The sequence below is a fragment of the Oryza sativa genome, chromosome 1, assembly GCF_034140825.1.
Source record: "Oryza sativa Japonica Group chromosome 1, ASM3414082v1".
NCBI classification, from domain to species: Eukaryota; Viridiplantae; Streptophyta; class Magnoliopsida; order Poales; family Poaceae; genus Oryza; species Oryza sativa.
Window position 1 is genome coordinate 23,504,798 of NC_089035.1, and position 13,204 is coordinate 23,518,001.

At 40.3% G+C, this 13,204-nt stretch overlaps 2 protein-coding genes across 2 annotated transcripts; both read left to right on the plus strand.

The window, feature by feature from the left end:
* Nucleotides 1–1,031: 1,031 nt before the first annotated feature.
* LOC4324443 (uncharacterized) lies at nt 1,032–6,279 on the plus strand. The gene is made up of 8 exons (XM_015778913.3): nt 1,032–1,518; nt 2,461–2,610; nt 2,705–2,839; nt 2,940–3,005; nt 4,545–4,610; nt 4,730–4,819; nt 5,440–5,521; nt 5,729–6,279. The coding sequence occupies exons 1-8, from the start codon at nt 1,321–1,323 to the stop codon at nt 5,932–5,934; spliced, it is 993 nt and encodes a 330-aa protein (XP_015634399.1). The 5' UTR covers nt 1,032–1,320; the 3' UTR covers nt 5,935–6,279.
* A 436-nt stretch (nt 6,280–6,715) lies between these two features.
* LOC107278014 (uncharacterized) lies at nt 6,716–7,862 on the plus strand. The gene is made up of 2 exons (XM_015787917.3): nt 6,716–7,287; nt 7,688–7,862. The coding sequence occupies exons 1-2, from the start codon at nt 6,810–6,812 to the stop codon at nt 7,729–7,731; spliced, it is 522 nt and encodes a 173-aa protein (XP_015643403.1). The 5' UTR covers nt 6,716–6,809; the 3' UTR covers nt 7,732–7,862.
* The last annotated feature ends 5,342 nt before the right edge of the window (nt 7,863–13,204 follow it).

Sequence of the window (13,204 nt, forward strand, 5' to 3'; positions counted from 1 at the left end):
AGCGACACAAATTTTCAACCTTTGATTAGAACGGGTGTGGCAACTAGAAAACTTATATGACAGCATGTTTTCTCCACTACTATAAAAACACTCACGTCTTCTACCTTTCCCAGTCCCCACCATCGTACTTACTTCCTCCTCCAAGTAAAAAATCCACCATTCCTTGAAAAAACTATCCCTTCTAAAAACGAGAAAAACAAAATCCACCAACAATTAATAAAAAAAAATCAGATACGGGGTATATAAGACTAGCATAAAACCATTCATATGTATTCCCCCAATACAATTTGTAAGCACGGGCGTAGCACTACATAGAAAAAGGGTCAAAAATTTAAAAATATGTGTTCTGGCAGTGTAAATTATATGTCGTCCATATTGTAACTTTTTAATCATAGTACATCTCAAATTACAAAACTTAAATTGCAATTTTACAAGCTCACACGAAAAAGGCAAAATCACAATACAAGCCGTGCATGCCTCTACTTTTTTTTTTCGTTTTTGTGAACAACGTGTTCTTGTGGATAAATGAAGGATCAAAATCTAATCGATCCATTCAGGATAAAACGTATCAAAAGCAACCGATAAAAAAATAAATATTTGGAAAAAAACAATAAATAAAACCGTAAAATCTACGGCTCAACAACAAACCTCCGATATGTGCCGTTTATGTGGTGACAGTTGTAGGAGCCTTCCAGTCTGTCAAGCGGTGTGCATATCAATGGAGGCCAAAGGATTCAGTCGTCGTGGTTTTGCCGCAAAACTCTATCGATCTGATTCCCTACTGTTGTTTTATCTCATCAGAAAGTTTGCTTCCTTAGAGTGGTTACTCTCTACCTTGTTAGAGATGGTTTATTGGCTTAAGTTGTATCCTTGTACGATGTACTAGGGTATATCCCTAAATTCTGTCTCGTTGAATAAAGTTGTTCATGTTATCTTAAAAAAAAAATCAGTCTGGTCGTTCGGTCGGAGTCGGACTCGAGTCCTCGGCCCGGTCCAAATACAAAAAGAGCGCACGCCCCACTCGACACGTTGCCCCACCTCAACGTGACCGACTCGACCCCCACCCAAGACACGCCGCCGCCTACGCCCCCGAACTCCCCATCGCCTCGCCCGCGGATTCTCCTCCTCCTCCTCCTCCTCCTCCTTCCTCGCCGCCGGCGACGCGCCGCCGGCTACCTTTTGACGCTCCGACCGTGGTGCCCTTTTTCTGTGGGACCCGGGATCCTAGCTCCCCTCCTCCCCCGACGATTCCCGGTCGCCTCGGCGGCTCTCCTCCCGTCCTAGGGTTCCGGCGAGGTCCCCCGCGGCTGCGCCGGCGAGATGGGTGAGCGCAAGGTGCTGAACAAGTACTACCCTCCGGACTTCGACCCGTCGAAGATCCCGCGGCGGCGGCAGCCCAAGAACCAGCAGATCAAGGTGCGCATGATGCTCCCCATGAGCATCCGCTGCGGCACCTGCGGCACCTACATCTACAAGGGCACCAAGTTCAACTCGCGCAAGGAGGACGTCGAAGGCGAGGTAGGTTGGCCGTGGTTGCTGATTTGAGTTCATACACGCTTCCGTTAGCCGTTTACTTACGCTAATTTACTGCGATGTTTGCTTGTTTTGTTTGGCATTTGTACTGATCAATGTCTTAGGGCCTTTAGGCATAGCTTGTTATCTATCTTTTTTGCTTCTGAGAATCAGGGTTGCGCAACATAGCTTAAATCTCTCTGTGGTCTTTGTATTATATTTACCATGATAAAATGCTCTAGTAGTATAGTGTTTGCCATCGATATGCGGTGTTAATGCTGAATGAAGCATTGAGCACTCCATGTTCGCTGTTGCCTGCCTAAGCCATGTAGCCCCTGATGTTTATGTGATCAGAGCTGAAATGGTTGCCAAGTAAGTGTGGACTTAATCGTGCAATTGAAGACAAAAGGTTAACCATTTAACTGTGGACTTAATCATGCGATTCAGAACTGTGGAATTAAAACCATTTTTACACTGTTACTTGGCAACCATTTCAGCTACTGTGGACTTAATCATGCAATTCAGTATTTCAGAAGATGCTTATAAATTTTGGTTGGCCTTTCTGGTCAAAATATGTGCTTGCTATTCGGGATTGTGCACTTTCTTTCTATAGTAGCTTCTGTACTACTCTGCATCTTGTGCTCCTCTTTATTGCTTTACTGGAGAGAGTTGGCATTTACCTTTCTTTTACATTGAATACTGACTATATCCTCATAATGTTTTATATTTTCTCAACATATAGTTAAAACACAACAGCCTTTTTTGCCATCTTTCTGCTGTCGTTAAACTTTTAACCATGATTGGTAATTCATTGTTGTACGGCAAAGCGTGAGCTTTTATCTGGTTATTCTGTTCTTTTGTAATTGTAGAATTTCATACCAATGGTGTATCTGGGCTGCTAGTTTTAATGCTAATTTATGCTAATGTGATTTCATTTCTTGTGTGCAGAAATACCTGGGGATACAAATATTTAGGTTTTACTTCAAGTGTACGAAATGTTCAGCTGAGATAACTTTCAAAACGGACCCTCAGAATTCTGATTACACGGTGGAATCTGGGGCTAGTCGCAATTTTGAACCTTGGCGTGAAGAAGATGAGGTGGGTGATCCAGGGCATATCTTAGGCACATCTTATTTGTTTCGACTAATATTATATTGAAAGTGACAATGACGATGTATATTCCTTTTTTCAGGTAGCAGACAGAGAAAAGAGGAAACGAGATGAAGAGGAGATGGGTGATGCAATGAGAGCATTGGAGAATAGAGCAATGGATTCAAAGCAGGACATGGATATACTTGCTGCTTTAGAAGAGATGCGATCCATGAAGGTAGAATATGGTCTATGGGCATCTGTTCTTTTTTCTGTAAATAAAAATTGAAATAAGTCGGACTTAGTGTGCTGACATTGTTTTCTTGTGCCTTTTGCAGTCTAGACATGCTGGAGTCACAGTTGACCAGATGCTTGAAATTTTGAAGCGCTCTGCTCATGATAAGGTAAGATCTCAAAATAATTCTTTTGCTTTTGTTTAATGAATGAACAAGTCATTGTAGCCCCTAAACTATCTCAAGAATCAATCCTCAACTATGAAACTGTCCAGCATTCACCCTCTAACTCCTAAAACTAGACTAAATAACCCCATAACTCTGGTTTTAGTGGTGGCTTTTGCCATGAGGTACTAGATGCTTGCTGTTGGTGCCATTATGAACCTCCACCTCAGCATTACTCTTCATGTACATGAAAACATGATATAACCCAGCAAAATCTTCTCAACTTTCTTCGCTATACCTGCTTCTTGTGGTCGTTTCTGGAAGCAGTAGCAAACTTGATGTTACTACTCAGTAGGAAACCTTGGGTTTTAGGTGTTGGGAGTCGAGGATCTGGCCTTGTGGCCTTGTTGCTGCTAGGATGTAGAGCGATGGTGAAGGATCAGGGGCAGCGGTGACAGCTAGACCTGTGGATTAGGAGGCCATATCAACGGGTGAGGTGTTGGTGTTGGTTGGCTACCTCTTCTGTCATAGATGTTTATGATCTGCATGACCCAGCAAAAGGGAGCAATGTAGCTTTGATCTGAACCGCTAAAATAAAAATCATGAATTGTCTTGTTATTAATTGGATGGTGGATTTAATCTGCACTTGGTGAAAAGAGTCAGGAATCTCCATGCGAATAAATTGAATTGGAACTAGCCAGATTTGGAAAACAGTACATAGATGATAGAATTGACCTTGACGATTGAGCTGATATGCTTGCCCTGCAACCGTATGATATTCATGGTAATTTACCTGCTGGGATGCTTGTGCTCCCACAACCATGTACACCTTGTACTTTACCTTCTGCCCAGCAGCTTGCACTCTGCTCACCGGGGTTTCAACATGCTGTGTTAGCAGCATTGGGACTAGTAGGTTTGTCATGTCAGTGTGATGTAAAGGTGATGGTTGCTTGAAGCTGTTTTGTTAGACAGGCAAAGGACAGCGTGAAGATAAGAGAGTAGAAAGAAGCAGCACAGGGTGACTTTTTTTCCTGTTATTATTTAATTATTTAACTTAGATATGTTTTCCACCACATAGATGCCATGTCAGCATGATACCAGGTACTCCCTCCGTTTCACAATGTAAGTCATTCTAGCATATCCCACATTCATATTGATGTTAATAAATCTAGGCATATATATTTATCTAGATTCATTAACATCAATATGAATATAGGAAATGCTAGAATGACTTACATCGTGAAACGGAGGAAGTAGTATGGAGTGGTGGGCTATCACTCCCGTTCTGTTTTGAAGGGTGAACTTTAAACAATTCTGTTGTTGAGGGTGAAAACAGACCTTTTCCTTTAAAAAATGTTTGACATAGGATAGTTCAAGAGGGAGAAAACATAACTTTTCCTTTAAAAAATGTTTGACATAGGACTTTTCATCTTTTTGGTAATATTTATGATAGCTTCCTTACAAGCATGGGTGGCCATGGTGTGTAATCTGCCTGCTTAAATCTCGCATTGTTTTTCTAACGGTGATAATTTTGGGCAATGACAGGAGGAGAAAACAGTAGCTGAGCTAGATGAAGAAGATGAAAAACTTATCAAATCAATCACTTTTCGAGTAATCCTCTACCTCAACTTACATACATCCCTGCATGTGCAAAACTGTGTAGAGAGAGAAGTTACTTCGTACAAATTATAAGGCATTTTTTTAACTTGTGATCCTATTATTTAATGCAGAACTCCCAAGATTATGTAAAACGGATAGAGGATGATGATGACGATGATGAAGATTTGGTGATACCGGGCCAGTCGAGTAGCACATCAAAGGTACTTAGCACTCCTGTTTGATCTTGTAGGCTCCATATTCTTAACCTCCAGTTACAGTAAAAATCATTGGACATTAGCTGGCATTCACATATTACCAAACTAGCCCTGGCAGATCCATTAGGTACTAAAGCTTGCTAAGCTTTTATTTCCATCCCCCTTTGTCATTTAAACTGTAAAGTATTCAGCTTTTTCTTAATAGACGTATTGGATTTCTTAAATAGATAATACCTGCACTTTGAGCACTGAAGCTTTGTTCTGGTTGGAAAATTTTTTAGCATATATTTTTAGTTATTAGATTTAATGAACAGTTGGAGCTAGGGTAGAAGGCCATTTGAACATAAGTCCAATGATAATGGTAAATTTTGGTCACCAAGCAGCAGTATTATGCAAATTGGTAGCAAACATTGGCATAGTCATTTAAAACTATTATTTTTTAAAACTTAATTTAAAACTATTGTTTTGGAGTAGACATTGTTGTAGCATTTTCAGAATTGCTTGTGTCAGTCTCAAGAGTTTACTGGTCAATTTTCTATGCTAATGTAGAGTTATTTTCTTATGCTTCCATTTGATGTCTCTTGAATTTATTTGCTTTGTTGACTAACAGTTCTATTGTTCTGTAGATGAATGGATCCTCCCAGTCAGTATCAAATGCAACAGATGTCCTGACCAAGACTAGTGGATCTGATAATGCCAATAAAGAAGGTAAAAACTAAGCAGCATATTTGTTTTTATCATGATTATCGTTATCCTGAATTCAAAGTGTTACATTTTTTCCCCGCAATTTGGCAGGGATCGTGTGTTATTCCCTTTTCTTGATTAAGCAGCGTTCTATTTTGGAAACAAATGGGCTGCCCGTGTTCTTTATCTAGTTATTACCGCGTGTTACTTACCATTAAATATGCACTGCAGGAAATAAGATCTGGCCATCTAAGATGCCAAAATTTATAGTCAAGCCAAAGTCTACCCCTACAGATCCTATCAAGAAACAGAAGACGGAAACCACGGCTGGCCCGGATACTGGCAAAGCGCCAGTCGCAGAAGAAAATAGTGAGCCTGCGCAGAACAATGTCCTCCAATCCCTCTGCCAAAACTACGATAGCGATGAAAGTGAGTGATGACTGCGTGGCTGCTTCGTGCCGTAAGCCCGTAACAACCGTAACCGCGAATCGCCACCAACTGCTGTGGCATTGGTTGCAGCGGATGACAATTCCACTCACAGAAGAAGAATATTACGTTGTGCTAACATTGGATAACCAGATCCCTGAGGATCTATTGTTGCCACAAATCTGAATCCCGGGAATTCATTGGTTAAGTATATACAGTACTTCAAAATCTGTGGCTGCTAACATTGTCCAGGCGAGATTTATACGTGTGTGGTTTGTTGCTGAATGCCTGAAGAGATCAAAAGTCTTGTAAAATTGACAGGGAAGATGTTTGTTGACGTTGGGTTCTTGCACCAATCCTTCATTTCTACGCCTAGCTTATACACAACACAAATTTGACCATGTTTAGTAATTCTCTCCCAAATGGATTCTCCTTAAATCCCCTTCAAAATCTAAGCTGTACATGAAATGCAATTCCATTCTTATTTTATCTCGGTTTCCGTTAGCACTTTTTCAAACTACTAAAGGCTATCTGTGTAAAAACATTTCATATAAAAGTTGCTTTAAAATATCAAATAAATCACGTGTTAATAGTTTTTCGTTTTTCGTGTGTCAATTTAATCCTCATCCTCATGAAACTCAATTATCATCTCTACTGCTCTCATCTCAGAACAATAAACTGGAAGTACAACTGAACTCCCATGACCCCCTCAATGGAAGATCTTAACTAACTACTCTTAACTATAGTGAAAATCGCCGTGCGTACAAACGAGGAAAGGAAGGAAATCCAGTTGGGTCTCCAATCTCACGCACGCGGCCACCACCAGAAGACTACGCACAGCCGCCGCCGCCGGGACGCCACCACGCTCCCCGAGGCTGATCCATCCATGGAGGAAAGGCCCGTCTCCCACCGGAGTAGTTGCACGGTCACCGACGCCGACGAGGATGACCTCCCGACGCAGTGGAACAAGTGGCGCCGCGCAGCCGCCCTGTCTCGGAGGACCCGGCGCGCGCCCCGCGTCGCCGTGCCGGCCAGCCCGACCTGCGCCTGCGGCGGCCGCATGCGCAGGGTCCCCAAGCCCAGGCCCATGCCCACCGCCGTGGACGAGCGCGCCGACGGTGCCTGCGGCGGTCTCGCCCCCGTGCTGCCTCCGGCGGCGGCGGCGGCGTGGTATCCGTATGATCTCATGTGCACGGAGTGCGACGGCGAGACCGGCTGGCGCCGGCGGAAGCCGGCGTGCTGGGCGGCGGATTGGAAAGCCGCGCGGCCGCGGCAGCGATGGCGGCCATATCCTTCCTTCGCCGACGTGGCCGCTGCCCTCGGCGATCTGCGGCTCGGCGCCGGCGACGACGATGATCATTCCGGTGACGTTGATATGATCTCTTGTTCGTTTCAAAAATAGTGTGATCATCTCTTAGGGCCGAAATTTCAGTGTCACTTGTACCGTAGTACTACTATTCTATATGTGATCATATAATTTCATAGTAGAAAAAAAGCTACTAATTTAGTTGTCCTAAACTATGAAATATCAATTCTTCTCCCCTGTCTAATTCTTTAGTCGTCTATCGACAATTGTTCGTTTCACTCCAGTTATTAGGCAAAATAAATACATATAGGTTCAAATTATTGTGCCAATCTTCCTAACTAAAATCGGTTCTATATTGATACGTTATACGATCCACCATTCCCCAAAAAGAGAGAAAAAAGGAACATAGATACTGAAAAGAAAAAGAAGATATCAAGAACATCTTAATTTCCTTTCAGATGATCTGTTGCACGCTTTCCTTCCACCTGGCTTCCTGGCTTGAATCTTGTACAAATACTAGGTAAGTACTTATTTGCATATTTCATGACTTGACAGCATCTAATCAGTCTCTGCTAAGCTCATTGCTGTGTTGATGCTGAAAACTCATTACAGCGAAATTGAAAACATATTATGATTCTTCAAGAATGGAAAAAAAGGGATCAAGGATGAATCTAAGCTACAGTCTGATTAGAAGGTAGGAATGATAAGAGTAGTGCTGACCTGCAGAGAATGTCACCCGTTCGTGTGGTTTTCCCATAGATCCAATCTGGGATGAGTTCTTGTCGCAACCTCAACTGTTCTTTTATCTCACCTGGAACCTTATCGATTTAGGATCAGATTGCAGTATCCGGATATGTATAAAATGATGAGCATGTGTTATAAAATGGGCACCGGTAAACAGTGTCTCATGCTCTGTTAAGTATGGGCTTGAAAGAATTGCAGTTGAAAGAATCATTTTAGGGCCTTTTTTTTTTGCCTACTCTATTTTCTTGATCGCTAGGAATGAATTCAGAGGATATCATTCGAGGTACATACATCTATCCACTATTTTAGGGTTACTTGTAATTATCTTGTAAATGAGCTCTTGTTTTGTCATTACAGTTTGTTCCCTTGAGCCCTTGACTGAAAGATCAGAAAGATAGTGTCAAAAGTGCCAGGCAAGCACGCGATCAGCTTTTGTCTTCTAAAGGTATCTGCAAAACCTGTTTCCTTTTCCTCCAAACCTCTCTTCTCCTTCTGCTTTATCTGCAAAGAGAGAGAATATCAGGTTCGGATGCCATATGTAGAGAAGCGAAACGGAATTTCAGTAACAAGCGAGCCCGAATCTGAAAGAAAATGATAAACACAGTATCTTTGTGAGTTACCCTGCTCTATTTCAACAAAAAAAAAAAAAACTGTCCATTTTATTTTGTAATCAAGTAACCAACTACATCTTCATAGAGGGTAGTATAAATAGAGATATATATATATATAGCAGAAACCATGATCAATACATGTTGTAGGATAGGATCCATCAAACAGATGCTCATAATTCTGTTCGTAAATTATGCAAAGCATAGTGTACTGATATAACTTTGCTTACCCACACATTGAAGTTTGAACATCGATCCTCTTGTTCTACTATTCAATAAAAAAAAGCGTGAATATTAGGGAAGTATCTAATACTCCCTCCATCCCAAAATGTTTGACGCCGTTGACTTTTTTAAAAATGTTTGACCGTTCGTCTTATTCAAAAAATTTAAGTAATTATTAATTCTTTTTTTATCATTTGATTTATTGTTAAATATACTTTTATGTATATATATAGTTTTACATATTTCACAAAAGTTTTTGAATAAGACGAACGGTTAAACATGTTTAAAAAAGTCAACGGTGTCAAACATTTAGGGAAGGAGGGAGTATCAAATAATTAGAAGGGTGAGGCTTCGAACCCATGTCGTCTAGCCCACTACCTTGTGGAGCTAGCCGGAAGACGCCTGGGCGTTTCTCGTTCTGCTATTCAATAAAACTACACGATCAGAACAGAAGCATTTTGTCTTATGTCACGAAGATTTGGAGAATCAAGGGATTAACATTGTTATGCTTGAAGCATGTTCCTCACATAAATGACAGTTCTTCTACTGGACTTATGCTAGATTAGTAAGTCTCTGCCCGTATGACTATGACGTGTGACTAATAGAACAAAGGTTGGAGATGCTACGGCATGAATGTGACATGGGAGTGTGCGTAGGAAGAGGTCAAAGATCACACTTTTCTGGCTTGGTCGCCGGCGTTGGTCGTCGCCATGGTTGAGCCCCCATCTTGCTCCTGCGAGGCTACCCCGCTGCTGCGGCTTCTCCGGTGTCGAGATCCGCTAAAACCACCTTCGTCGAGGACTACACATCCCCTGGCTTCCTCTCCGTCGCTGTGGTCCGCTCGGCCTACTAGGGTTGTGGCACAGTCCACGCTTCTAAGATGGATGACGGATAGTTTGGCGGGAAGAGCCGGCTTGGCGCGAGGCAACAGTTAAGGCTGCATTGTTTCAGTGCCAATCATGTGACCATGTACAGAAACGTATTGGAATTTCAGCCCAATCCAAAAGAAGCTGAATTTGGGAATAAGAAAAATAAATAAACATGATACTTTTGCGACCTAAATTTGTTTGATAACAAACTGTGGTTGTGAAAATAGAAGTAGTATAAGGCCGACCAGTGGCCAATATCATAACAGCCTCAATCGAGTAATTGATATGGTAGAACATGATCAATAAGCAATAATTGAGATATTGGTGGACACCAACTAGTTCAGCAGATATGAAAACCAAAGGTGCATCAAATTAATATATTTACCCAACGATCCATATATAGGAGAGAGGTCTAGTATGCGATGTTCTTAAGCAACTTTTATGGCTCTTTTTTTAAACATTTTGTATAATATATGATTACCCATAAATCCATACGAGAAATGCCTACATTATGATGTTCTTGTTCTTTTTAGATACATTTTGAATAGAATATGTTTACTCACGTAATATCCACAAGGGAGATGTCTATATGTTGAGATGTTCTTCACGTGATCTTTTAGATGCATTTTATATCGAGATGTTCTTCACTTGATCTTTTAGATACGTTTCAAATAGAATATGCTCACATAATATCCATAGGCCAGGGAGATGCCTATACATCAAGAGATGTTCTTAAGGGCATGTTGTTCATCTTGTAAGAGGATCAAACTAACTAAAGAAAGAAAGTATAAAGGAGCAAACTAACTAAAGAAAGTATAAAGTGGTAATAATGTTTTTGTTATATTATTTTGCCAAGTGGGTTCCATTTAATCACCGACAACAATTGACTTGATAAAACAACTTCGATTTTTCGAATAATCAATCGAAGCAGCTCCTACACTGCTATCAAAGTAATACTACCTCTATCCCAAAATAAGTGTAGTTTTGCACTGTTCATGTCCAATGTTTGACCGTCCGTCTTATTTGAAAATTTTTTTTATGATTAGTATTTTTGTTATTATTAGATGATAAAACATGAATAGTATTTTGTGTGACTAATTTTTTCTTAAACTTTTCAAATAAGACAGACGGTCAAACGTTGGACACAGAAACCCACGGTTATACTTATTTTGGGACAATGGTAGTATAAATCAAGAGCATTTGTTCTAATTTAATTTGCATCCTCCCTAGAACAAGGTAACTTCTCGAAAACAACTGACAACAATGATACAACATGCATTCGTCCCAATAAATCTCATGTGGAGTAATACAAGCTTTTTAGTAATTTGGACATGACATTCATACAACAAGTTGTTGGAACCACCACCTTGTCGTGATGGTGACGGGGACAATTGATATCCAGTGATAAAAACTGTGAAGGCAGAAGGGAGCCGTCAGTTGAACCTTGTGAAAGATATATGATGGATGGATAGCATGTTGTTTAAGGGCACATTTATACTGTGATTACTCTCCTCAATACTGAGATGGCCCAATGAGATGTTGGAGAAAACTCTTTATCTCGGCGCTGTCTTGCGGACATTTTTAGGCTGAGAGTCATTTTTTTTCTAATTATGGCATCTTGAAAACCACTGTTGATTTCATCTGTTATATAAGGGAAGATCTTACTGTAATTGCTTCGTTTATCATTAGACATAGTTGTTGTTTTTAATGGAAAAACCGGGCCGAACTTCTAAAACTAAAAAGCAGCCCACCCGCTTCCATAGAACAATATCGCGGCAACGTATTGACTAAGATGAGCCAATTAGATGTTGGAGAAAACTATTTATCTCGGCGCTATCTTGCGGACATTTTAAGGCTGAGAGTCATTTTTTTTCTAATTATGGCATTTTGAAGAACCACTGTTGATTTCATCTGTTATGTAAGAGAAGATCTTACTGTAATTGCTTCGTTTATCATTAGACATAGTTGTTGTTTTTATTGACTAAGATGAGCCAATGAGATGTTGGAGAAAACTATTTATCTCGGCGCTGTCTTGCGCACATTTCAAGACTGAGAGTCATTTTTTTTTCTAATTATGGCATCTCGAAGAACCAATCTTGATTTCATCTGTGTGTTATATAAGGGAAGAGCTTACTGTAATTGCTTCGTTTATCATTAGACTTGTTTTTATTATCTCACTAGTCATTTAGCATCTAAATTTTGGTAATAACAAAAATAAACAATCATAAAAATATTCCTGTTTAAATTATGCTCAAGCAGGACCTATCAAACTAATTCCACGTAGAAGGGATTATTTAAAGATACAACCAATTGAAGATTGATGCCCGAATCAACCAAACAAAAGATAGATCTTGCCATAATTTTATTTGCTACTAAAATTTTAGCGTTGCATGAATTTTGGCAATGTCAACTCATGCAATGCTAAAATTTTGGCTATGCGTTTTTGTTGGGACACCTTGGGGTTTACTTGGCCCCAAACCAAATGAAGCCCCTTAACAATGCTATCAAAAATTTAGCAGCTGACTAAGTGCTCCAACTTTTATCAAAATTTTGAAAATATCTAATATTCGACGCACCCATATTTCAATAAGGTTCATATTGTTTGTAAACCCAAACTAATGTCTCAGAATTTTGGTAGAGTATGTCCATTTTATCTATTGCAAATGTTTTAGAGGTGTGTGGGTTTAGTTGGGTACTTTCGACAAAAAAAAAGGCTATCATGTGCTTCAATCTTGCTTCAAATACAAATTCAATTAAGCATGAAATTAATTGGTACTATGCATGTCGTTCGTACTACTGTGGAGGTTTTCTTCATTCTGGACCAAATCAGTGAATCCAGATGAAACAAATATGCTGCTCGGCAACCATACTGAAGCTGACATTTTCTCCGATCTTAAAATTGTTTTGTTATCATAGGAAGAACTGACACTTTTTTTTTTTGCTTCGCAGATATCAGCGACCCCATAGGTTTAATGTATTCCATCTTCTATAGGAGCTTCTCCTGTTCTCATTTCCTTTGCTTCAAACCTAGCTAGTCCCCACCCTTAAATCTTTCACATCACAGTAGTGGGCAAAAGTTCTGATAATTCACTGGTTTGTTGTGCATGATCCGACTTATTCTCATTTTCCATTAGGCAAGATAAGGATTTCACCCTCTCCAGCTATCCTCTAACGGCTCGTTTGGTTGGAGGGAGTTTTTAGAAGGGATTGGGAGTTTAGAGGGATGATGCTATTAAGTGTTTTGTTTGGTTGGGAGAGACATGAGAATTTTGATAGGATGAGGATGGAGAATTGAGGAAGGAACTCCCTCCTTTTCAATACCTGAGTAGGGGCAGGTAATTGGGAGGGAATTCCTCCTTTACTTTGTCTAAGCACATCTTAGTTATCCGTTTTTATTAATGACCTAATCTCCAACTAAACTCCCTATCAATTTCCATCACCCCAACTAAATAAGATATTGGGATTAAAAATCAAATTCTCATCTTAATCTCATCATAAATTCCCTTGTGTAAACTCCCAATCTCCTTCCCTC

Coding starts and splice junctions, on each gene's coding strand:
- LOC4324443 (XM_015778913.3), top strand. CDS start 1,321: ATGGGTGAGCGCAAGGTGCTGAACAAGTACTACCCTCCGGACTTCGAC. Junction 2,611..2,704: donor CTTGGCGTGAAGAAGATGAG/GTGGGTGATCCA, acceptor TCCTTTTTTCAG/GTAGCAGACAGAGAAAAGAG. Junction 2,840..2,939: donor AAGAGATGCGATCCATGAAG/GTAGAATATGGT, acceptor TGCCTTTTGCAG/TCTAGACATGCTGGAGTCAC.
- LOC107278014 (XM_015787917.3), top strand. CDS start 6,810: ATGGAGGAAAGGCCCGTCTCCCACCGGAGTAGTTGCACGGTCACCGAC. Junction 7,288..7,687: donor CGACGACGATGATCATTCCG/GTGACGTTGATA, acceptor ATTTCCTTTCAG/ATGATCTGTTGCACGCTTTC.